The 27,022-nt window shown below is 43.5% G+C and overlaps 1 protein-coding gene across 1 annotated transcript in view; it reads left to right on the forward strand.

Moving 5' to 3' along the window:
* Window positions 1-21,861: 21,861 nt before the first annotated feature.
* The window catches only part of SLC30A5 (solute carrier family 30 member 5), a 36,144-nt gene continuing 30,983 nt past the window's right edge, over window positions 21,862-27,022 (forward strand). The window contains exon 1 of the mRNA XM_049768756.1: window positions 21,862-22,002. Within this exon, the coding sequence (XP_049624713.1) occupies window positions 21,911-22,002 (92 nt within the window). The 5' untranslated portion in view covers window positions 21,862-21,910. The remainder of the gene's footprint in view (window positions 22,003-27,022) is intronic.

A 27,022-nucleotide genomic window follows, 5' to 3' on the forward strand; every position in this document is an offset into this window, starting at 1 on the left:
GAGCCTAGAAATGGTCTTATGTCAGGAAACTTCAGGGGTAGGGTCTCCGTGTACTTAGGCCAAAGTTTTTCCTTTCCATGACCCCCATACTTTGGTGGGCCCATGCAAACAATAATTGCCACTCTAACATTGTTTTTACAGTGCTCCTTTGACTCTAAACCTTTAAGAAACCACTAGTAAAAATATCTGGAACTGCATATATGCTTTTAGTTACACTAACATTCTGGGGGATAAAGGAGGGAGATAAAGGATATATGCTTGGGAACAGGGATGAAAGGAGGACAACACTGGTGGTGGAAAGGCCCTCATTTATTATCACGGTGTACCTTAAATATCACTGTGTAAGATTTGTGAAAAAAAAAATAAAATGACTCTAATAATGTAAGCCATTACGATAAAAAAAAAGAAAGAAAAGAGAGACTGTATCAAGAGACTCCTTAAAGAGATTTAATACTACTTCCTAGTCAGATATCTTCCGATCTATTCCACATGAAAAAAGTATATAACTTAATATATCTATAAAGAATTCTGAAATATTTTGGGGGGGGGGTGTTGGTTTGAACCACACTTAGTGGTTCTCAAGGCTTATTTTTGGATTTGTATTCTGGGATTACTCTTGGCAGTGCTCAAAGAGACCATAAGGGATGATGGGGATGGAAACTCAGTCCACTACATGTAAGTCCTGTACTGTCTTTCTAGATCTGTTTAAAACTTTTTGAATCAGTCAAAGACCTCTTGATCCTTCCTAAAATAAAGCAAAGCAGTTAGGACAATTCTAAAAGGAATAAAAGAGAAACAATGCCAACAGCTCCTTTTTTTTTTTTTTTTTTTTTTGGACCCTACCCAGTGACACTCAGGGGTTACTCCTGGCTATGCACTCAGAAATCACTCCTGGCTTGGGGGACCATACGGGACACCGGGGAATTGAACTGCAGTTCATCCTAGGTTAACGCATGCAAGGCAGACACCCTATCGCTTGTGCCACCGCTCCAGCCTCCCAACAGCTACTTTTTTTTTTTTTTTTTTTTTGGTATTGGGGCCACACCTGGCATTTCTCAGGCATTACTCCTGGCTCTGCACTCAGAAGTTGCTCCTGGCAGGCTCGGGGAACCATAAGAGATGACGGGATTCAAACCAGGGTTCGTCCTGTGTTGGTCACGTGCAAGGCAAATGCCTTACCACTGCGCTATGGCTCTGGCCCCAACAGCTACTTTTAAAAACTGCATTACCTCCCAATATTTTTTTTCCTCCTGAATTTGAGTTTAATCATGAATTGCTACACCAAGAGTAATATTCCAGACCCTACAAAGCACAGACTACAATATTCCAACACACTAAAAATAATTCAAGGGAATCGTGTTTAAGGAGACTCCCTTCCATAATCTGGGAGTTCCTCTGCCTTCTTTTCCCTTCCTTCTGTTCTCTAAAATAAAATCTTTTCTATTTTTCCCAGGCAATAAAGCCCAGAAATATGGAATGATTCACAATTCCTTGTAAACCCAACTCCTCCACTATAAACTTTTAAATGTTCTGAATGACTTCTTAAAATTATGTAGCAGAAATAAGAACAAGTGAAATATTATTAATAGGGCCAGATCTATAGTTCATAAATTGCTTCATTGCCAATTTTCCAACTTTCATCTCTGCCAAAAAAGATAATAGGGCAGAAAATAGTAGACCAAGAAACCAAGGAGATGATCCCACAGGCTGGAACATATGCTTTGCATGCAGGAATCCCAAATTCAATCCCCAGCACTACAGGGTCCCAAGAAGACTGCTGGAAGTAAGCCCTTAACACAGTTCCCAAGTTAGGCCCTCAACCTAATCATGTTCTCCTTTCTGTGTTTGAAGTAATGTTTGAAGAAACAGTGGGGAAAGGAGATGCCTTGCATAATCTGGGAGCTTTCCCTGCCTTCTTTTTCCCTTCCCTGCCTTTCCCTTAAATAAAATATTTTCTGAATTCAGAAAAAAATCAAAGTGATGTTAGATCACCTGTCTGAGAATTGCATTGTCCGTCCTGCCTGAGATTCACTTAACATAATGAATAGCAGTTCATTTATCACCATGTTTTCAGCAGTAGGGGATATCGTTTGTCAGGACCAGGAGGCTTGCATTGATGGAGTAAATGCAGATGTTCTCTTAAAAACACACAGCATTCAGAAAGGTTAGGATGGTTTTGTGCATTAACAGCACTTTCCTCAGTCTTTTATTTTATGGTGTTTTCTCCCTTACTTCTGTTGTTGCCTTTATTGCAGTGAGATGTCTTTCTTTTTTTTTTTTTTTTTTTTTTGGTTTTTGGGCCACACCCTGTGACGCTCAGGGGTTACTCCTGGCATGCGCTCAGAAGTTGCTCCTGGCAACATATGGGAATCATATGGGACGCCGGGGGATCGAACCGCGGTCCGTCCTAGGCTAGCGAAGGCAAGGCAGGCACCTTACCTCCAGCGCCACCGCCCGGCCCCAACAGTGAGATGTCTTTCACACAGACTTGGTTACAGTGTTCATTAAGGGTCATATGCTTTGAACTGTGGCTGGTCATCACCCATGTGCACGTCAAGGGGTCACACTCTGACTGCCCAGGGTGTTCACATATTTGGGTGGGGGAGACTATGGAGGTGCTTGGGACCCAACCCAGAGTCTTACATAAGCAAGACAAGTGCTCTACCACTGAACTATATCCTAGCCCTTCGCTCATCTTTTCGTTAAAGTTTTCACAGTGGTCGCACTTTGAGTTGTCACCACCAAACTCCTGGCTACCATGTGGCCAGACATTGCTTGTGATGCCCAGAAACAACACAAAGAACATTAGCCAGGATCGTGCATGATGGCTGTGGGGAATAGTACCTGGCATGCAACTTGAATTCTGACACCTGCAAGGCAGGAGCTTTAGCCCCTGAGCTATTTCCCTGCCCCTAAAACTTTATTTTATCCCAGAAAAATTGTGCCATGCTGATAAATCAGAAAAAGCCACAAAACTTCCCCTTCAGCACTTAAATTCAGCATTTCACCAAGACTCTCACCATTTGAACAGAAGGAGGGATGTGGCCCTGAGGACCACAGAGACAGATGCTAATCATGAATCAATGTCAGCTCAGAGCTTCTAAAGCCCTGGGATTCCTTCTCTGTCTTGTCCTGCTCTTGGAGTAAAGAACTGAACAGAAAGCAGCAGCTTAGTACCTTTTTGGTGGCAGGGAGATGTAGTCAATATGTGCAAATGTCAGAGTTAAGTTTCTAAGGCCTGGATCAGAAAGATAGCACCGTATGGCTCTTACCTTGCACATTGTCATCCTTGATTTGAACACTGGCACTGCATATGACCCTCACCCAAAGTGATCCCTGAACACAAGGCCAAGAGTAAGCTCTCATCACCACCCAAGTATAGCCCAAAAAAACAAATATAGAAATAACAAGCAAGGGTGTTTTTTACATGACTGTAATCATACAACTACAATTATATTTGTAATCACGGTGTTTAAATAAAGATAATTTAAAAAAAGAAATAACAAGCAAAAAATTGTTAACAATAAGTTTTTGGTTTGTTTTTATTTGGGGGGTCATACCTGGCTATGCTCAGAGCTTACTCCTGGCTCTTCAGTAAAGGATCACTCCTAGAAGGCTAAGGGGATCATTTGGGATGCCAGGGATTGAATCCAAGCCCACCATGTGCCTTGATTACTTACTTGCCAGGTAAAGCAAGTGCCCTACCTGCTGTACTATCTCTCCAGCCCCCAACAATAACAATTTAATCGTAACAAACATTAAAGCTTTTTTTTTAATTTGTAAAAACAGAATCAGGAAAAAATATTTAAAAGGCTAAGCCACCCATGAAACATAAAGAATTTTGTTTTCTGCTTTTATCACTTCCCCTTCCTAAAACCTACCAAAATGATCGCGATGAATGTTTTTATAAATAAAAGTATAAATCCAAAAGAAACAAAGAGAATGAGAGAAAATTAGAGAGCCAGAAATGTCAACCATCATCTGAAGGTTGAAAAGCAAACAAGAAGTAATTTGGCAGTACCCACCAGAGAAGTACCAGCAAAGAAAAATGCTAATGAGAATGAAGTCATTTCCCCTAGAAAGGCCTAAGAAGCTCGGGCACTGCAGGAGGGAGGAGTAAAGAGGCAGAAGTGTGTGTAATCTAAATAGAATGAGCTATTCTTGAGGCGCTTTTCCACTCACGGAAAGTCTCAACCTCTATCCAATAGTCCCCCTGGCATGTAGTTCTCATAATCAGCCTATAGGTGGCACTGCGGTATAAACTGAGCGCGAACGGCTCCTCCTAGCTATTATCCTGGGCTTTGTATAAGATGATGTAATTGCTAAAATGTTTGTGAATTTTAAGAAATAGGGAATTTAAACCCATAGATTCCAAACATCCAAATACAATATTACTAGTGACTCATAGTTCTTCGTGCGAGGCCGTTTGTCTTCCTTATCAGCTTTGTTCTGTCATATTCTTATTTGACTGTGATATTTCCCCTTAATGTGAGTTATCCTTGGACCACAAAATAAGTCAGATGCCAAAAAAAACTGCTCCATCACTGCCAAGAGCCATGCCTTGTTACACATCTCCTTTGTCTTAGGGTTTCTTCAAAGGTGTGATTCTATAAGCTTTATCCTCTTTGTTTTTTTAAATGTAATCCTAAAACACTTAATACATGCAATCGTATTTTTCCAAAACAATTTTTGGCCACACCCGTTTGATGCTCAGGGGTTACTCCTGGCTAAGCTAAGGCTTGGGGGGACCAGATGGGACACTGGGGGATTGAACCACAGTCCTTCCTTGGGTAGCGTTTGCAAGGCAGACACTTTACCTCTAGCGCCACCTCACCAGCCCCTTTCCAGAACAATTTAAACCAAGATCTCAAACATATAGGTTATCTGACTGTTTTCCCTTCCCCAATAGTGAAATATATTTTTCTTATGAAAAGCTAATTATTTCTGGGGCTGGAACAGTGGCACAAGTGGTAGGGCATCTGCCTTGCACATGCTAACTGAGGATGGACCGCAGTTTGATCCCCTGGCATTCCATATGGTCCCCCAAGCCAGGAGCAATTTCTGAGCACATAGCCAGGAGTAACCCCTGAGTGTAACTAGGTGTGGCCCAAAAACAAAAACAAAAGAGCTAATTATTTCTTATTTATCTCTTCTTGACAAATCTTGCAATTTATTAAACTGGTAAGATATGGTTTATTTCTTTAATCTGATTCAAATTTGCTAGACTCCCAAGGAATATCTGCTCTTCACCAAGAAGCATCTGTTTTAATTCCATAGATTCAGAATTTTTCTCGGGGCCAGGCAGTACAGCAGTAGAGCATTTACCTTGCACACAGCTGACTTGGGTTTGATCCCCGGCATCTCAAATCACCTTCTCTCCCATCTAATGGCATGGGTGGAGGTTAATTTTATAGAGGATCATGAGGACAACAGGGTTAGGGAAGAGGGGAATCTGTAGATTTCTTGTAAAACTTTGTTCAAAGAACTGGAAATTAAATGGCCATAGGGGTGCTGAGGGATTCTAGTGTGGCTATTCTGATGGACTCTCCACTTGTATCACCAGCAAAACTTCTATCAGTCAGATCCCTCACTCTGAGTTACTTGTCTCTCCCTCATAGCTGGCATCATCTATAACTTGTGCTGACTCATTGTTTATATCTAGGGATCCATGTATTGCCCTTCCCATGGGAGTGCCATGCTGCTATTTTTTTTTTTTAACCAACTCTGTCTCTTGCTATGTATCGTCATCACAAATTCTTGGGTTTATCTTTTTATCTTCTCCAGACCCATTAAAAACTCTTGAGCAGGGCAGGAGCAATGGCACAGCAAATAGGGGTTTGCCTTCCATGTGGCTGACCAGATTCTATCCCCAGTATCCCAGATGGTCCCCCAAGCCTGCCAGGAATGATTTCTGGGCGCAGAGACAGGAGTAACCCCTGAGCACCACCAAGCATGGTTCCAAAACAAAAACTAAAAACAAAACAAAACTCTTGAGCAAGGGAAGTAAGAGACAGTAGAGCAGATAAGGGATACCTGGCACGTGACCAAACTGGAATTACAAGGAGCAGTTCTTTAGCCCCCCACGGCTAGGTGTGGCACACACACACACACACACACACACACACACACACACACACACACACACAAATATCTTGAGCAAGGAAGTTTGATTAATGTTCCTAGGAAAGATAGTCCCACCTTGCCTCTGCATATACACACCCTGGAATTTTCAAAGTTGGGGAGAACGCAAGTAAAGGTTTATTAAAACACAGATTGCTTTACATCATTCCCCAGTTTCTAATGCAGCAGCTCACCAGTGGAGTCCAATTATTGTCATTTCTAACAAGCCTCCAGGTGATACTAAAGCTTCTGATCTTGACACCACACTCTAAAATATACTGCTGAGCTACAGGTTAAAGGTCTTTTGGTAAGATGCCCATCAGTGGTTAGCAGGGGGTAAATTATTTTTATTTCACTGCCACCTGTGAAAAAGGAGTCTCTTCTCTCAGCAGTAGGCTGTAAACATGAAACTTCTCTTATGGCCTTATGGCCAAGAAAATCACAGCCAAACAATTTTCCTTGGCTGCTCTTTTCTAAGCAAGGTTCAGTAGCATTCATTGAGTGCTCAGTCAGCCTTGGTTGTAATGAACACAGGAGCTACAAAACTAGATTTTAACTAGGTCATTTTAACATAATAACCAAGGACTCAGCTAAAAAAATTTAATCAAAAGTAAAAGATAGGGGGTCGGAGAGATAGCATGGAGATAAGGTGTTTGCCTTTCATGCAGAAGGATGGTGGTTCGAATCCCAGCATCCCATATGGTCCCCTGTGCCTGCCAGGGGCGATTTCTGAGCACAGAGTCAAGAATAACCCCTGAGCGCTGCCAGGTGTGACCCAAACCCCCACCCCAAAACAAAAGTAAAAGATAGGTGGTAGATAGATAGATAGATAGATAGATAGATAGATAGATAGATAGATAGATAGATAGATAGATAGATAGATAGATAGATTAAGCTAGAGTTAGGGAGGTAGTACCGAGGATAAGGCACTTGCCTTGCACACAGCTGGCCCAGGTTTGATCCCCAGAATCCCATATGGTACCCAAAGCGTTTCCAGGAGTGATTCCTCTGTCCAGAGCCAGGAGTAATTAAGACCTAAACCAGGTGTAGTCCCAAACCACACAAACAAATAAGAAAACAAACCTGAAGCTAATATTTTTTTTCCCATTTAAACAAAGATTCATCAAACTAGGGGCTGGAGCAATAGCACAATGGGGAGGGCATTTGCCTTGCATAGGAGTGACCTGAGTTTCATGTCTAGCATCCCATATGGTCCCTCAAGCCAGCCAGGAGTAATGGAGGAGGAGGGGGAGGGGGACGGGCGGGCAGGGGGAGGGGAGGGAGAAGGGAAGAGGAGGGAAGAGGAGGAGGTGGAGAAAAGAAAAAACATCATCAAACTAAAACTGCAGTATTTTTTTTTAATTTCCAGTAAATCGAGACTAAGACCCTACCCTGCTGAAGTCCTGGCAGCTACACCCACACCCCTCAGCCACAACCATACAAACCATGCAAACAGCTCAGCTTCACTCCTTCATAACTAATCTCCACAGAGAAGACAAATCAATGAAAGTCACAGATACATTAGTCTTCAGGCTGAAAACTCTGGTTTCTTCTAGGGTAAGGGTGGGCATCCTCCCCTAATCCCCCATAAGTCCCAGCAGCCACAGCTATATCCCACAGTTTCCATCATGTAAACAATTTCACAACTTCATGAATAATCTCAGAAGAGGTGCAAACCAAGCCAACAAAATTCACAAGTACACTGGTCTTCAGGCTGAAAACTCTGGAACCTCCTTAGAAGGGGGGTAGGCAGAGAATTGTCCCAATTGCACAGGTCATAGAGCACCTGAAATGTACAGTTGCATGTGCAGTCACACAACACTTCCAAATTCCACATTACTGGGGCAGAAGTGACAGCACAGTGGTAAGGTGTTTACCTTGCACACGACCAACACAGGGCACACGGTGGTTCGAATCCTGGCATCCAATATGGTCCCCTGTGCCTTGCCAGGAATGATTTCTGAGCACAGAGCCAGGAGTAACTCCTGAGCACCGCTGCGTGTGACCCTCCCCCCCCCCCCAAATCCACATTACTGTCAACCCATTAGAAGCACAGCAAATTAGATGGGAAAAGTCAACTAAGAACAATAAGCAAAAACAACACAGAAGACTCAACTAGCAACAAAAAGCGCAACAAACCCTCAAGGAATGAAATTAGTGATCCCATTATGAGATATAACAATTTTTGCAAGTGTTCTTTTTTTTTTTTTTTTTTTTGGTTTTTGGGCCACACCCATTTGACGCTCAGGGGTTACTCCTGGCTATGCGCTCAGAAATCGCCCCTGGCTTGGGGGGAACATATGGGACGCCAGGGGATCGAACCGAGGTCCGTCCTACGCTAGCGCTTGCAAGGCAGACACCTTACCTCTAGCGCCACCTTCCTGGCCCCATGCAAGTGTTCTTTTACTGAAGTACTTTTCAATAATGTCACTAGTCATTTTGTTGTAACAAATATAATTAATTGTTATATAATAAAATTTATATAAATTATTTTGTGCCTGCTAAGGGGGGAAACTTGGGGAGAGGGGTTACTAGGGATAATGGTAGATGGAAAAATCACACTGGTGGTGCGATTGGTGTTGGAACATTGACTACCCAAAACAATTGTACTGATATGGTAATAATACCCAGAGAGTGTAGAGATGAAGGCCAGAAGGATCAACCCATGATATAAAGCTTACCACAAAGAGTGGTGAGCTCAGTTAGAGAAATAATTGCACTGACAATTATCATGACAATGAGAGAGAGAGAGAGAGAGAGAGAGAGAGAGAGAGAGAGAGAGAAATAGAATGCCTGTCTCAAAGACAAGTAGGGGGAGGGGAAGAGGAAAATGGGGAACAAATGGGGAACATTGGTGGTGGGAAAGTTTCACTGGTGAAGGGGTGTGGTCATTCTATGACTGAAACCCAACTACAAACACTTTTACAACCACAGTGCTCAAATAAAGAAATTATTTTTAAAAACTGTATTATGAACAACTTTGTAAGCTATGTTGTTTAAATAAAGTTAACCAATAAAATAAAATAAATTCTAATACTCACAGTGTGAAGAAATCAGAAGAGTGAAAGATACAGTAGAAAGTAAAGCACATTACATAAGTTCAGTAGGAGCAACCAGAGCTATAGTACAGCAGGTAGGATACTTGCTTTGCATATAGCTGACAAGTTTAATCTCCAATATCCCAGATGGTTTCCCCAACACCACTAGGAGTAACCTCTAAGCTCAAAGTCAATGGTAAGTCCCAAGCACTAGGTGTGACCCCCCACAAAAAAAGCCAAATCAATTACTAAATAACTGATTAGTATGACTGTGAGTGATAGAACAGAAGTAAAGCCACTCTTGCATACAGCTAATCCCAGTTCAATTCCTGGCATTGCACCATGGAATGTGCCCAACTGTCCTCCCCCCAAAAAAGAACTTATTATAAATTCTTAGAACATCTACCTCTGAATAAACCTGAATGTATAAAAACTATCCAAAGCTACCAGCACACAAGGAAGTAAAGGCAACATATCTGAACAGGAGGAGATGCTGAGCACAGAGAGGTAAAAACCATATTATTGTACAGGTGTGAGAAATGTCACCTCCAACTATCCTGTGAACAGGAGAGGAGAATGCTCTGTTTTCACTTGACAGTAAAACTCTAGAGAAAAACTACAAACCTACTCTCTTCCCTAGCTATTCCTTGCCTCTTTCCAGCCTTTTTGCATCAGGCACTTTGTAAACTCACACTGAATTGTGTTGTATTAGATCGTCCTCTAGTGGTTTCAGCACTTCCTCCTCTCCTTTTTTCTGAGGGCAGAATTTATTACTCATGTTCTGAGCAAAGGTCTGTTAAGTGGAAGGAATGAGAAACCTACATGATGATTAGAACTGGATTAACATGATCTGCCTCAGGTCCCTTGGTGAAGTGAGTGTCCAGGGAATTTTAGCTCAGTTTATCCAGGCCTTTGCTGGATTTCCTTTAAAGCAGCTGATTCGGGTTTGCTCTCTCAGACCCGGGTTCTCTCTTGAACACATATCTGGCTTACTTGTCCCTGTATCTTTTTGCTGTTTTTTTTTTTTTTTCCTACTCTGGAGAAGTCCATCTTCTCTCTTGAACACATTCCTCTCTTTCTTCCCCTCACATAATTCTAGTAAGTTTTATTCAATAAAAACTATCTTGCTACACTTAAAATATAAAACTAAAAAATGAAGCTGAAAGTACAATAAAACTTGCTCTTGTCCATTATATAGGTTCAAGAAAATCCAGTGCTGCTTTTTGGAGGTAATCTAGACTAAAAAAAAAATCCCAAGGAATAATTAAAAGTACAATCTTGATTGCAAAACAGAGTAAGACCTTAGTTCTGCCAGTGAGGAGGAGGAAGATGAGGAGAAGGAGGAAGAGGAGAAGAGAAGGAGAAGCAGGAAGAGAAATACAGTTCATTGGAGTGTTGAGTCTGTTCTCCATCCCAAAATCTTGATTCCCAGCAGGTATTTTGGCATATGGCCTCCCATTTTAGCCCTGTCTAATAGTGAATACTTGGCCTTTGTATCCATCCAACACACATTTATAACTTCCGGTATATGGGAAGGACGAAGCTTCCTGAGTGATGGTCAGGAAGGGTGGAATGTGCAGGCCTTTCCTCTGTTCACAGAGTGGGAAGAAACCACATTCAGGGTTGATGCACACAGAATGTTGGGTGTCAGAGAGGGAAGACATCTTCCCTGAAATCATTCTCTGTGAACATATGGCTCCTGTCTTTCTTTTAAAGAAAGACGAACAACAGCAAGCTAAGCATAGCTGAGCATCAGGCCACAGGGGCTGAGTGCTGATGGTATCATCTATTTTAGAATTGGGACCAAAGACATAATATTCTTCCTTTCTCAGATAGCAAAAATATTATTGACTTTCAACCTAGCAGAGACATGTACTCAAATACATTGTCTTTGGGCTAGAGAGATATTAACAGGTGTTAATGCACTTGCCTTTCAGGTGTTGACCACATTTTGATCTCTGGAACCTCTTATGGTCTTCAGAGCACCAACAGGAGTGATCTCTGGATCAGCCAGGAGTAAACCCTGAGCACCACCAGCTATGGCCCAAACACTCACCTTCAAAAGGAGATTGACTTTAAAATATCTTATCAGTGCCATCAGGCTGAATAATTAGAAATATATTCACCATAACAGAATAGATCATAACATGAGAAAAAGTTGCTTAGGCTTAGTAATCATGCATTATTAAATCAGAACTGATATCCTGGGTCAGAGAGATAGATGGCTGAGAATATGCTTAGAATATAGATCTGATCTTTGACACCAAAAGTTCCACTGAGCACAGCCTGGATTTACCCCCCAAGAAAAAAGGCTGGGAGTAGCCCCTGAGCACTGTACAGTCTAACCAAATAACTTAAGATTAAAAAGAACATGGGCCTGGAGAGATAGCACAGCGGCGTTTGCCTTGCAAGCAGCCAATACAGGACCAAAGGTGGTTGGTTCAAATCCTAGTGTCCCATATGGTCCCCCGTGCCTGCCAGGAGCTATTTCTGAGCAGACAGCCAGGAGTAACCCCTGAGCACCGCCAGGTGTGGCTCAAAAAAAAAAAAAAAAGATTAAAAAGAACAAACAAAATAGATCCTGTCTGTACCTTATTGATTACTCATTTGAAGATCAACTAAGAAGCCGAAGCAATGGTACATATACACAGTGGAATTCTACTCGGCTACTTATTTTTGTTTCTTATTATTTTGGGGCCACATTAATTAATCTAGGGGTTACTCCTGTCAAAGGACCATGTGTGATACCCAGGGATCAAGCCCCAGTAGGCTACATGCAAGGCAAATGCTTTACCCACTCTACTAGGCTCCAGCCCCTCAGCTATTTTTTTAAAAAAGTGGGTGTAGGCTAGAGAGACAGTATAGTGAGTAGGGCACTTGCCTTACACGCTAAGCTGGTCTAGGTTCAAGCCCCTACATAAGGGTCCCCCTTATGTAGTGAGCATATCACTGAGCACTTCCAAGTGTGATCCAATTTTAAAAAGAAAAGGATGAAAAAGAAATTGATGGAAGGAAGTTGACCCTGGTTGTGGGTTGAGGTGGGAATATTGTATGCCTGAAACTTGAATATAAATAAAATTTAAGTTATTGCATGTTAATAAATAGTATAAGAATATAACATATGGGCCCGAAGAGATAGCACAGCGGTGTTTGCCTTGCAAGCAGCCGATCCAGGACCAAAGGTGGTTGGTTCAAATCCCGGTGTCCCATATGGTCCCCCATGCCTGCCAGGAATTATTTCTGAGCAGACAGCCAGGAGTAACCCCTGAGCACAGCCAGGTGTGGCCCAAAAACAAAAACAAACAAAACAAACAAACAAACAAAAAAAGAATATAACATATAATAAAGAAGGTCTGAGGAGAGAGTTCAAAGGACTGAGCAAAAGTCAGGCTTGCATGAATGCCTTAAGGAACTATTGTTGACCAAGATCCTTCCCCCAACCCCACTGCTAGGAAGTTTTACAAATATATGAACTCTTGCATTCTGCTACACCATAGATGGAACCTGAGGGTATCATGCAGAAGTTCATTAAGTTCAACAAGTTAAACAATATCACCAGAAACACAAGCACCAACCAGATCAGTAAATCCTTCAGCATTATCAATGCTAAGAACTCAAAGAAACTAAGGCACAGGTAGTCAGCTAAGCACAAGAAAATAAAAGAGCAGAAGTGAGAAAACTGCTATAATCCTAAATGAAGAATATAGTAGTTGTTATAGAAAGACATCTCTAAGTTTTGTTTAGAGCAAGTAATATAAAGTAAATTTGTTTTATTTTTTTACTGGGGGGATAAAATACAAAATAAATTTGTTAGATGTCTGACAAAGATACAGGTTGAATGGGAAAGAGATTCTAGGGCAGGGGTCTCAAACTCAATTTAGCTGGGGGCCGCAGGACACAAAGTCGGGGTGAGGCAGGGCCGCTTAAGGGATTTCACACAAAAAAAAGTCCTCAAACATCATCATTAACAGTTTTAATTATTTCTTCTGAACATGAATAAAACACTGAGTGAAGATCATGAACAGTTCTTCTGAACATGGCATCTTTTGCCTATTCCTTGCTGCCAGAGACTTGACAGTGCTTCTTCTCACAAATCTGAACCACATTTGGCTTTAGTGAGGAAGTAGTTGAGACCCTCAGTATGGCTTGAAGATGATCATCATTAAGTCTAGATCTGTACTTTGACTTATTGAAGTTCAATGTGGAGAATAACTTTTCACACAAATATGTGCTCCCAAAAAGGAACATGGTGCGCTTGAACATTTGGGAAAGCTCAGGGAAGCTGGGGGCAATTCTCTCAAAAATTGCCCATGCATGTCTGCTTTTCCACTAATCTCCCTGAACTTGGCTTTGAGATCAGAGTTGCTTTGCAGGTCAACGAGCTCTATTTGAAGCACAGGAGGGGCATCTTGCACATCAAAGGAGAAGGGGTCCTTTGGAAAGGAAAATTTGGAAAGTGGCTCTGTGCTTTTTGAAGTCTGCAAATCTGTGATCAAATTCCTTCTCTAGCTTAAAAATAGCATCAACATATTTCTCACCACTAAATGAAATGCCTGCATCCACAGTTCCTTGCATGCTGGGAAATGGCAAAGGGTTGTCTGAGAGAGCTGGGATTTCCACAACACTAGTTTTGTGGAGAATGCTCTCACGTTGTCATAGGCAGCACTGCTAAGCTGCCCCGGGCCTTGTAACATCTTGTTTAGTACATTCAGCTTATGTGTGATGTCAACAAGAAAAGCTAAGTCCATGAGCCATTTGTGATCACTCAACTCAGAAACAGCATTCCCATCCTTCTCCATGAAGGCTTTCACTTCTTCTCTCAACTCAAAAAATCTTTTCAGGACATTTCCCCTGCTGAGCCAATGTACCTTGGTGAAATAGAGCACATCTCCATATTCTGACTCCATTTCCTCTAAAAAAGCACGGAACCTCCTGTGCTTTAAGCCTCTGGATCTGATTTGATTGATGAATTTCACAACAACAGACATCACATTGTCACACGGCAGGCATTTACTGCAAAGGGCCTGCTGATAGATAATGCAATGAAGAGCAATGGCCTTCTCTACACCCTCTTCTTCAAGTTTTTTTGAACAAGTGCCACCAGTCCATTTTTCCTCCCTGTCATCGATGGCGCTCCATTGGTTATTATTCTAACAAACCTCTTCCATGGCAAACCTGCATTCTCAATGGCATCACACAGATGCCGAAATATCTCATTAGCGGTGTTCTGACCATGCATTGGAATTATTGTGAGCAGCTCCTCTGTCAATTCAAAATTGCAATCAACACCACAGACATAAATTGTGAGCTGTGCAGTGTCTGTTATATCTGTGCCCTCATCAAGAGCAACTGAGTATGAATCAAAACATTTGGCTTTCTCACACAGTTGATGATAAATGTCACTTGACATGTCAGAAATGCTCTCTGCCAGTGTTGGCAGAAAGGCTGATTTTGCTAAACTGACCTTTCTTTTCTGGACAGATAATACTTGCAGCCTGTAACATGCATTTTTTAACAAACTCTCCTTCTGTGAATGGTTTCCCTGCCTTAGCAATCATCTCACTAACCATATAACTAGCTTCGACTGATGCAACATTCTTTTATTTTATTTTATTTTATTTGGTTTTTGGGTCACACCTGGCGTTGCTCAGGGGTTATTCCTGGCTGTCTGCTCAGAAACAGCTCCTGGCAGGCACAGGGGACCATATAGGACACCAGGATTCGAACGAACCACCTTTGGTCCTGGATCGGCTGCTTGCAAGGCAAACACCGCTGTGCTATCTCTCCGGGCCCTGATGCAACATTCTTTTTGGTTGCTTTCTTGAAGAAATCTTGTTGCCTCATTAGACATGCTTTAAGACTGGCAACTCGCTTGGCTCTCTCATTTCCTTGATATTTTGCACATTCCTCTGCATGTTTAGTTGAATAATGACATTTCAAGTTGTATTCCTTGAGCACTGCAACTTTCTCTGAGCAAATAAGACATGTAGGGATGCCCCTGTGCTTAGCAAAGAAATACTGCGTCTCCCACTTTTCCTGAAATTGTCTGTGCTCGTCATCAATCTTTCTCTTCACTGCAGGTTTTGATGAAGTCATAATGAAGGTATGACAAAATCTAATTCTGTAATAAATTTCTCTCCCTTCGGCCTCCGATAATGAAAGGGACAGCAGGCAGGAGCAGTGGAAATGACCTCTGCGCTAGGCACAAAGTATCCGTGATTATTCACTTACCGAATATTTGCAATAAAAAATCGCATTAGTAAGAAAAAAAAACACAAAAAATCGCATTAAACATTTGCATACTCTGAACGGAACTGCTCAGGGTATGCGAATGTTTAATGCGATTTTTTCTTACTAATGCGATTTTTATTGCGATTATTCGGTAAGTGAATAATCGCGGATACTGAGATATTTGAAGGCCGGCCACAGGCCACAAAATGTACAGAGGGCGGCAAATGGCCCGCGGGCCGGGAGTTTGAGACCCCTGTTCTAGGGACATTGGAAAGAAGGACATTGATGGTAAGATTGGTGTTAGAACATTGTATAACTGAAATAATTTTATTATGAACAACTTTGTAAATCACAGTATCTTTTTTTTTGTTGTTTTGTTTTGTTTTGTGTTTTTGTTTTTGGGTCACACCCAGCATCGCTCAGGAGTTACTCCTGGCTCTATGCTCAGAAATCGCTCCTGGTAGGCTCAAGGAACCATGTGGGATGCTGGGATTCGAACCATCGACCTTTTGCATGAAAGGCAAATGCCTTACCTCCATGCTAGCTCTCCGGCCCCAAATCACAGTATCTTAATTAAAAAACAAGGGAGCCTTGGGGCTAGAGAGATAGCATGGAGGTAGGATGTTTGCCTGGCTTGCAGAAGGACGGTGGTTCGAATCCCGGCATCCCATATGATTCCCCCAAAGCCAGAAGTAACCCCTGAGAGTTTCTGGGTGTGACCCAAAAAACAAAAAACAAAACAAAACAAAAAAAAAAAAAAGGTGCCAGAGAGACAGAAAAGCTTTTTTTGTTTGCCTTGCATATGGCCAACCCGGGACAGATCTGGATTCGGTCCCCAGCATCCCTTATGGGCCCCCAGCCTGCCAGGGGCAATTTCTGAGTGCAGAGCTAGGAGTAATTCCTGAGCGCCACCAGATATGGCCCCAAAACAAAATAAAACAAAAAGCTATAGATAAAAGCTATGTGACACTGTAAACCAATATCTCTTCAATAAAATGTTTTTAACTTAAATTTTGTTTTGTTTTGTTTTGTTTTGTTTTTTTGAGCTACACCAGGTGACACTCAAGGGTTACTCTTGGCTACTTGCTCAGAAATCACTCCTGGCTTGGGGAACCATATGGGACACTGAGGGATCTAACTGAGATCTATCCTAGGTCAGCTGCATGCAAGGCAAATGCCCTACAGCTGCACCACCATTCTGGGCCCTAACAAAAATTTTAACACCAGGGCGTGAGTGGTAGTACAGTGGTAGGGCATTTGCCTTACATGCAGCTGACCCAGATGGACATGGGTTCGATCCCCAGCATTCCATATGGTCCCCTGAACCTGCCAGGAGTGATTTCTGAGTGCATAGCCAGGAGTAACTCCTGAGCATCATTGGGTGTGGCCCAAAACACGCGCACGCGCGCGCGCGCACACACACACACGTACACACACAAAATTGCTACCAATATAACTTTATTACCTACTTCAAATAAGAAAATATGTATTTATAGGCCCGGAGAGATAGCACAGCGGCGTTTGCCTTGCAAGCAGCCGATCCAGGACCAAAGGTGGTTGGTTCGAATCCCAGTGTCCCATATGGTCCCCCGTGCCTGCCAGGAGCTATTTCTGAGCAGACAGCCAGGACAGCCAGAAGTAACCCCTGAGCACCACAGGGTGTGGCCCAAAACCAAAAAAAAAAAAAAAAAAAGAAAATATGTATTTATAGTTTAAAAAATATTTTTTCTGGCACATTCTCTACCCTGAAGATGGTACATGTCAATCTGAGATGTTTGCTCTTGATTTTTTTCCCTCATGCCCTTGAACATACATCTCTCTTTCTCTTTTTTTTTTTTTTTCCCTCTTTTCACATTTATGTAAATTCCTTTAAAGAATACTATTTTAGTGGCTGGAGAGTTGGTACAGCATTTCTTTTTTTTTTTTTTTTTCTTCCTACCCGGTACAGCATTTCTTGATTGTGACTGACATAGGTTTGATCCTGGAACCACATATAATCCTCTGAGAGCTGTGAGAAATGATCCCTGAATCTAGAGCCAGATATAAACCCTGAGAACTGCCTCTTGTGGCCAAAATATTTTTAAAGAAAGAACATAGGGATCAGTGGGCCAAAGAGATAACATGGAGGCAAGGCATTTGCCTTGCAATCAGAAGGTCGGTGATTCGAATCTCGGTTTCCCATATGGTCCCCCGAGCCTGCCAGGAGCGATTTCTGAGCGTTGAGCCAGGAGTAACCCCTGCGCGCTGCCGGGTGTGACCCAAAAACCAAAAAAAAAAAAAAAGAAAAGAAAAGAAAAGAAAAGAAAAGAAAAGAAAAGAAAAGAAAAGAAAAGAAAGAAAAAAAATAGGGATCAGAATTTGAGCTGAAGCTATGGCGCAAGCGGTAGGGCGTCTGCTTTGCATGCGCTAACCTAGGATGGACTGTGATTTGATTCCCCAGGAATCCCATATGATCCCCCAAGCCAGGAGCGATTTCTGAGCGCATAGCCAGGAGTAACCCCTGAGCGTCACCGGGTGTGGCCCAAAAAACCAAAAATAAAATAAAACAAAAAAAAGAAAATAAGAATCAAACCGGGATTCACTATACACAAGGTACCTTACCCCACGTGCTATTTCTTCAGCCCTTTACTTTTAGATTTTGACACCTGTGTTCTACACAGCAAACATAGTATGTGTACTCCCACAATGCCTTTCTCCCATACCCAAAATTTTATTTAAGTTCTAGGCCAGTTTTTTTTCCAGTGAATCCTTTATAGTTAAACCTATTTCCTACCTTAATTAGGGAACCTTAGCATCTGTACCTTTCATGTGTAATGTGGCTAACATACCTTGCTATCGGATTGCTAAATTTTTTCAGAGCAGATTATGAGTCTCATCATCGAGATTGTGATTTCTTGTTTTTATGTTACTGTGTTTTTTCATGTATGTTAAATTAAACAAAGTACTGTAATCTAATCATACTTTTCACTGCTCAGAACATCATTTTCCTTCTTTGAAGTGATTAATATTTAGAATTTTGCTTAATTCTGCCTTAGAATTTCACCTTTGCTAAACCCTGGAAACATTATTACAAAGCGGGTAAAATCCATTAAGCAGATCTGTAAAAAAGAAAATAATTTTTAAGGACGATTTATGGAAACACTATGATTTATAAAGCTGTTCATAATAGAGTTGATTTCTGGTGGCTTCCTCAATCTTGTCTTGGAGCTCCTTGATGTTTTGCTAAATTTCTGTTTTTCTGCTGTTCAGAGCTTCTATTGACTTTTTATATATTACCTACCATCTTCTTAATTTCTGTGATTTCTGACTGTAGTAGTTTTTTCATTTCAACTCTCATACTTTTTTGTGTTTTGCTGACTATTTTTTGCTATTGTTTCTCTGAACTTATTGAACATCCACATCATAGTGTCTAAAGACACCTAAGACTTACTGGTTATGTATGTCTTTGGTGATATCATTTTCACTCATTGAGTTTGGTGGGTTTCTACATATTTTCTTCATTGGTTTTCTGTTCTTGATGTACTGTGGTGAGTCTTTGTCTCTTACAAACCTGGAAGATGCTGAAGAATTAAGCTAGAGGTTTTTCTCTGTCTTCTCTGCCCATCTTCACAAAATGATGGAAAATAGTTTCCCTTGTCTTGTTCTTTGCTGAGTGGATGGGTCTATCTCAAAACCACATACGCAGCTACAAACTTTAGGAGCTGTGCAGCCACATATGTTGGCCCTTAATATGGCAAAGATCATGTGTGGAGATTACTGGGACTCAACCAGGTAGGAAGGGGCTCAGCCTATTGGTCTGGAATAAGCCCAATTGATGTCACCCAGAGGCAATCCTCACCTGGGATGGTGGAGCAGCAAGCAGAAGGTCTAGCTCAGAACACCATTTTTTTTTTTTTTTTTTTGGTTTTTGGGTCACACCCAGCAGTGCTCAGGGATTATTCCTGGCTCCAGGCTCAGAAATTGCTCCTGTCAGGCACGGGGGACCATATGGGGCACCGGGATTTGAACCAATGACCTCCTGCATGAAAGGCAAACGCCTTACCTCCATGCTATCTTTCCAGCCCCAAGAACACCATTTCAATGAAAAAATTCGTCTCCAAATTTTCTCGAGTAATAAAAATAGCTACAGTTTACTGACTGCTATATACCAGTTACATATTAACTTCTTATATTAATATATAATATTCTCCCATCCACCCTCTGATATAGATATTATTATTCTTACTTGACAGATAAGATGTTAAAGTACAGAAAGTAGAGGAAGGATACAGAGGTTGAGGCGCTTATCTTTGATGCCACCCACTCTGGTTCAGTCCTCCACACTGCATATGATCCCTCAATATGATCAGAAGTCATCCAGATCGTTAAACCAGGAAAAGTCCCTGAGAAGCCCTAGGTGTGGCCCCAAATGACATAAAACAAAATGAAAAGATTAAAGTACAGTCCAGATGACACATATGACTAAGCAGCAAAGCCGAGATTTAAAGCGAAACAGACCCAAGAATGACGAACATTTTAGCAAGGGATGGTATTTTTAGAAAAATGCCCTTAACGGGTCTAATCCTGCTTGGCATAATTCTCTCGATGTGCCAAAATTAAGCAGTATAGTTTAAAAGTCATCTTTAGGGGCCAGCACAAATAGTGCAGCTGATAGAGCGTTTGTTTGCCTTGCACACAGCCCACCTGGGTTCAATCCCTGGCATCCCATAGGATCCCCCCGAGCACGCCAGGAGTAATCTCTGAGTCTAGAACGAGAAGCAACCCCTGAGCACCTCCGAAACGAAACAAAAGAACCCAACATTAGAAGAAATTCTTGGGGCCGGAGAGATAGCACAGCGGTAGGGCGTTTGCCTTGCAACGCAGCCCATTCAGGGCGGACGATGGTTTGAATCTCGGCATCCCATAGGGTCCCCCGAGCCTGCCAGGAGCGATTTCTGAACGCAGAGTCAAGAGTAACTCCTTCAAAACAACGATGAGATACCACCTCACACCGCAGAGATTGGCGCACATCACAAAGAATGAGAACAATCAGTGCTGGCGGGGATGTGGAGAGAAAGGAACTCTTATCCACTGCTGGTGGGAATGCCGTCTAGTACAGCCTCTATGGAAAGCGATATGGAGGTTCCTTCAAAATCTGGAAATTGAGCTCTCATTCGATCCAGCTATTCCACTCCTAGGGATATACCCTAAGAACACAAGAATACAATACAAAAACCCCTTCCTCACACCTATATTTATTGCAGCACTATTCACAATAGCCAGGCTCTGGAAACAACCAAGATGCCCTTCAACAGACAAATGGCTAAAGAAACTGTGGTACATATACACAATGGAATATTATGCAGCCGTCAGGAGAGATGAAGTCATGAAATTTTCCTATACATGGATGTACATGGAATCTATTATGCTGAGTGAAATAAGTCAGAAGGAGAGAGAGACGCAGAATAGTCTCACTCATCTATGGGTTTTAAGAAAAATAAAAGTCATTTTTGTAACAATCCTCAGAGACAATGAGAGGAGGGCTGGAACACCAGCTCACTCCATGAAGCTCACCACAAAGAGTGGTGAGTACAGCTATAGATATAACTACACAGAGAACTACCATAATCAAGTGAATGAATGAGGGAACTGGAAAGCCTGTCTGGAGTACAGGTGGGCATGAGGTGGGATGGAGGGAGATTTGGGACATTGGTGGAGGGAATGTTGCACTGGTGAAGGGGGGTATTCTTTACATGACTGAAACCTAATCACAATCATTTATGTAATCAGGATATTCAAATAAAGAGAAAAAAAAGAAAAAAAAGAGTAACTCCTTAATGCTGCCGGTGTAACCCTCCCAACTAAAAAGAAATTCTAGAATTTGCAAATTCTAAAATTCTATTTAAATTTTAATTATTTATATAATTAATATATATCATATAGAATAAATTATTATCATTTAATTATTTAATTCCCAAATTCTAAAATTTTGGAGTATTTTGTTGTTTGTTTGTTTGTTTGTTTTTTTAAAAGCCAGTCCAATTGAGCAGTGGGGTAAAATTCTGTTTTAAATCCACATTGTCCTTTTCTGGCATTCCTCCGCGTAACCTGCTCTAAGATCCCGTTGTACCCCCAGACAGCCTACAGGTGGCGCTGCAGAGAGAGACAGGTGCGAGCGCAGCCGAACCGAGGCACCCGGACGGCGCGAGGAGGAGGCCTCGCTCAACGCCGCTCCCTCCCAGGGGCTGCCGCCGCGGTGGGCGGAGCCTAAAGACAGCGTGCGTCCAGTCAGTTAGCTGTGCGCAGGCGCGGGGCGGGCGCGCCAGGGCGAGCGAGGGCCGCTGGGGCCGGTGACGTGGCCCGGCAACGTCCGCTGACCGGAAGTGGCGCCGGCCTAGTCGTCCAGGCGCGCGGGTGAGACGGAGCCCGAGCCCGGCCATGGGGGAGTGACGCCCGCGCCCGCCCCGCGGTTCCGCCGCAGCGGCCCGACATGAGGCCACCCCGCGGCAGGGGCAGCGGCGGCGGCGTCTCCTGAGCCCGGGATGGAAGCGACCTACGGCGGGGACGTGCTCCCTGGGCCCGCCGGGGGCGGCGGCGGCGGCAGCCTGGGGCCGGTGGACGTGCCCAGCGCTCGGTAAGGGGCCGGCGGAGGGCCCACTGCGCCTGCGCCCGGGACGGACCCGGGGCTCGGCACGGCCGGTGGCTAGCGGCTCCCTCCGCCCCGCTGCCTGCCCTCCGCTCGGCGGGCTCCTGCTTGCCCGCTCTGGACGCGGGCCGGCTCCGGGTCTCCGGGCTGCGAGGCTGGCCCGGGGGAAGTTGCCTGCCGACGGGGTGCGGGTCCCGGAGTGCCTGGCTCGCGGCCTTGCTCTTCTTGGCCGGGTGGAGGGGCGCCTGCACTCCCTCTCGTCCCGCCGGGGACCTCCGAGCCAGCTGTCACCGACCTTGCTTCTGGACCAGAAGCCCCAAAGTGACGGACCTGTGTGTTGGGGGGACCCCGCGCGCCAGAAACACAGCCCCTCTCCCCCATCCTCTAGTTGAACTTTTTGGGGGTTGACTTTCCTGTTCCATAAGATCGGCCTACTCGTTGTGGTCTTCATCCCCCCCCCCTTGAAAAACCCCCAAGCACACAGTGCAAAAAAGTGACTTAAAAGTGAAACCCCCGTGGTGCCGGAGAGATAGCATGGAGGTGAGGTGTTTGCCTTGCATGCAGAAGGACCACGATGGTTCGAATCCCGGGATCCCATATGGTCCCCCGAGCCTGCCAGGAGCGATTTCTGAGCATGGAGCCAGAAGTGACCCCTGAGCCCTGCCGGTGTGACTTAAAAACTAAAAAAAAAAAAAAAAAAAAAAAAAGAAAGAAAAGTGAAATCCTTCTCTTCCACTCTATGCACTGTCTCTTATTGAACTGAACATGTGTGGGGTCATGTCCCAAAGGCATCAAACTTAAGCTCCCAGCAACTTAAGCGGGAGCAGTATTCATTGCCTTTCATTTGGGTTGATTTGGGTTTTTGTTCTTCTCATTCTTGAATTTATCCTTGGTGATTTTTGAAATCTGAAGACTTTAGAACTTCATTGTGGGAAGGGAAAGAGCGCCTAAAGTGCTGGAACAATCCAAATCCATCGCGTTTTGGTTACCGACATTTCAATTTCTGATTTTTGGTGTGTGTGTGTTTTAGTAACTGACATGTAAATAACAGTATATCAGTTACTGTTTGCTAAAGTGGGAGTGCTAAGTGCAACAGGCAGAGTAAATGGAAAACAGTGCTATAAAGGATTGTACTAGGTCAGTTGACGAAAAAGGACTATGGACAGCAGATTAGAGTGTCATATCTGTTAAATTACCTAAACTCGATAACCACAGATTTTTATAAGATGCTGCCCATGTTCTTGAAAATACGAAAAGTTGGGCCGGAGAGATAGGGAGGTAAGGGAATTGGCCTTGCGTGCAGAAGGGGCAGTGGTTCAAATCCCGGCATCCCAAATGGTCCTCTGAGCCTGCAAGGAGCGATTTCTGAGCTCATAGCCAGGAGTAACCCCTGAATGCACACCGGACCCAAAAACCAAAAAAAAAAAAAAAAAAAAAAAAGAGAATACAAAAGTTTAGGAGTATGGAGGGGGAATGCTGTTAAAACTTTCTCTTAATGCTGGGAATGAAAGGTACTTGGAGAAGAGACGTAAATGGGACACTTGACTAGTTGCGGCATCTAGGTCAAAGGGTTTGCTGTTGTAATTTATCTGTGAACTTGGATGGCTTGATTCCTGGATTGCTGTTGTCATTGGCAGATCAAATTCAACCTGGGACTGGTTGGATTTTTTTTCCTCTTTTGTTTCATTTGAGGGTTACCATTTGGGTGGGGATATTCAGATTAGTGCTGGGAAGGGGGTGGAGTGAGTGTTCTCAGGTCCTAGGGGACCTGGGACTCCCACATACAAAGCATGTGCTCAGTTTCTTGAGCTTTATCTCTGGACTGGTTGGATTTTGGCGGAGGAGTATTGGGTTTTTGGGTCACACCCGGCAGCACTCTGGCTCTGCGCTCAGAAATTGCTCCTGGCAGGCTTGGGACCATATGGAATTCCAGGAATCGAACCAGGGTCCATATAGGATTGGACGCATGCAAAGCAGACTTCCCACTACTGTGCTATCACTTCAGCCCTGGACTGGTTGGATTTTGAAGAGGTTTCAGATGGCCAAGAGTTGCCTTTCTGTAAGTTAAAAAATATTGAGGGAGGACGGGGCCGGGAAGGTGGCGCTAGAGGTAAGGTGTCTGCCTTGCAAGCTCGATCCCCTGGCATCCCATATGGTCCCCCCAAGCCAGGGGCTATTTCTGAGCGCAGAGCCAGGAGTAACCCCTGAGAATCAAACGGGTGTGGCCCAAAAACAAACAAAAAAAAATATTGAGGGAGGAGCTAGAGAGATAGCATGGAGGTAAGGCGTTTGCCTTGCATGCGGAAGGACCGTGGTTAGAATCCCGGCATCCCATATGGTCCCATATGAAGCAATTTCTAAGCATAGAGCCAGGAGTAACCCTTGAGCGCTGCCAGGTGTGACCCAAAAACCAAAAAAAAAAAAAAAATGGAGGGAGGGACTGGAGCTATAGTACAGCTGATAGGGCCCTTGCCTTGCACATAGAGGACCAAAATTAAATTCCTGGCACCCCAGAAGCCCACCAGAGTTAGTACAAAGCCATGAGAAATCCCTGAGCACCCCAGGGTATGACCCAAAATCCAAGAAAGAGAATTAGTGTATCTGCAACAAATTCTATTTGACAAATCTTTTAATTATGGGTAGTATTTTGTTTCTGAGTTCATAAATACTGATTGTTTTAAAGAATTTCTGTTTGGGGGCCAGGAAGGTGGCGCTAGAGGTAAGGTGTCTGCCTTGCAAGCGCTAGCGTAGGACGGACCGCGGTTCGATCCCCCTGTGTCCCATATGGTCCACCTAAGCCAGGGGTGATTTCTGAGCACATAGCCAGGAGTAACCCCTGAGCATCAAATGGGTGTGGCCCAAAAACCAAAAAAAAAAGAATTTCTGTTTGGAAAAGGCAGAGGGTGACATGCAAACACTTGCTAAACACCTCCCGCCCCCTTGTTCAGGATGCTTTGAATACAGTATCTCACTTAATTGTTACAACAGTGTTAACACACTAAGCGTGTTTTTTCCTAAATACTTTTTCCCAGTTACATACCTCATAACTGAGAATCTTATTATCCTAGACCCCCACATAGTGTCTCCTACATAGTACAGCATACATGTTTATTGAATCATTGAACTTGAACACACTGGTTCTTGTTGGGTTTTTTTTTGGGGGGGGGGCGGCACACCCAGCGACACTCAGGGGTTACTCCTGGTTCTTTGCTCAGAAATTGCTCCTGGCAGGCACGGGGGACCACATGGGATGCTGGGATTCAAACCAACATTTGTCCTAGATTGGCTGTGTGCAAGGCAAACACCCTACCACTGTGCTATTTCTCCCACCCCTGGTTGGTTTTTTTTGGTTTGGTTTGGTTTGGTTTGTGTTTTGGGTCAGACCCTGCAGTGCTCAGAAGTCACTCCTGGCAGGCTTGGGCGACCATATGGGATGCCGGGAATTGAACTGGAGTCCATCCAGGGTTGGCTGAGTGCAAGGCAAACACCCTACAGCTGTGCTATCTCTCCAGCCCTTGTTTTTTTATTGGAGATCTATGAACTGCTGCAGGAGACAAAATCCAAGAATCAGTTTTGAGCCCAAACACAAATTTCAGTCATCCCAAATTTAGAGAACTAGGGCTATTTCAGATTCTTCCTCAAAAAGATGACCCAGGTTGGGGCCGGACTGAAAGTATAGTGGTTAGGGTGTTCACCTTGCACAGGGCTAGCCAGGTTTGATCATCAGCATTCCTACCAGGAGTGATTCCTGAGTGCAGGAATCTGAGCATAGAGCCAGGAATAACCCCTGGAGTTAACCCAAGATGTGGCCTAAGAACAAACAAAAAAGACCCATGTTGGGGCCGGGAAGGTGGCGCTAGAGGTAAGGTGTCTGCCTTACAAGCGCTAGCCAAGGAACGGACCGTGGTTCGATCCCCCGGCGTCCCATATGGTCCCCCCAAGCCAGGGGCGATTTCTGAGCACATAGCCAGGAGTAACCCCTGAGTGTCAAACGGGTGTGGCCCAAAAACCAAAAAAAAAAAAAAAATCATGAAAAAAAGACCCATGTTACTTTGAGTGAGACTAGTTAATAGCCAGTATGTATTTGTAACCTGGGAATGTGCATTGGATTCCCTTGATTTGCCCATATGGTCAGTCAGTGCCTCAAGCCTGTACTAGCCTCCCTTTCCATGCTTCACCTTCCCCCCTTAGTAAATGAAAGTGAGTTGTTTTCCTCTGCAGCATGAACTAGGATTACCTACTCCTGTCCTTGTATTTCCATTCACACTCCAGTATCACTGGAAATGGAATGACTCCCAAGCTTTATGCTGATAATAGACTAACTGTTTAGCAGACTAAATGACTAGGTGTGCACTACGCTTAACTCTCCTTCCCTACCAGTCCAAAAAAAAAAAAACACAGAAGACTGCTGTTTAGGGACTTTTCCCCTCGTGGATTCCTCTAAAGTAGGATTCTTTGGTCAGGAGATTGAAGCCTGGCTCTTAGAATATTGATATTAAATGAGGGAAGGGGAAATCTGGGGCAAGAAAAGAAGCGTTTTTTTAATCTTCAAGCTCTTAGATCAGGGCTTTAGCCTTATGTCTGGACCCTTCCTGAGGCTCATGTTCTCTTGATTACCTGATTTTACTGGGTAAGAATCTGGTTCTATTATTGTAAGACTGACCAAAGAGCCTTCATTTCTCCAGATCTCTGTAGCAGGTACTTTCAATTCCAGAGCCTTTCCAGGCTAGAGTTACTGTCACTTGGCTTTTTAGCCATGATGCTTACTGCTGTCACTTGGCAAAACAGGGGAGGAGGAAACTTAAGGCCTCCCCATTTGTATTTCTTCCTACATTACAGTCCTCTAGATTCATCAGGGAGTTTGGTTTTCATTTTTGTAATATGGGGTGCAACTGGCGCTGTTGATAGGGAGTAGGATGTTGAATTAGGACAAGGAATATAATATCAGGATCAGACTTGGGGCTTCACGTACGCTATCCATGTACTGTTCTGCCACTTAATACCTATC

The sequence above is a fragment of the Suncus etruscus genome, chromosome 2 (genome assembly GCF_024139225.1).
Source record: "Suncus etruscus isolate mSunEtr1 chromosome 2, mSunEtr1.pri.cur, whole genome shotgun sequence".
Lineage (NCBI taxonomy): Eukaryota > Metazoa > Chordata > Mammalia > Eulipotyphla > Soricidae > Suncus > Suncus etruscus.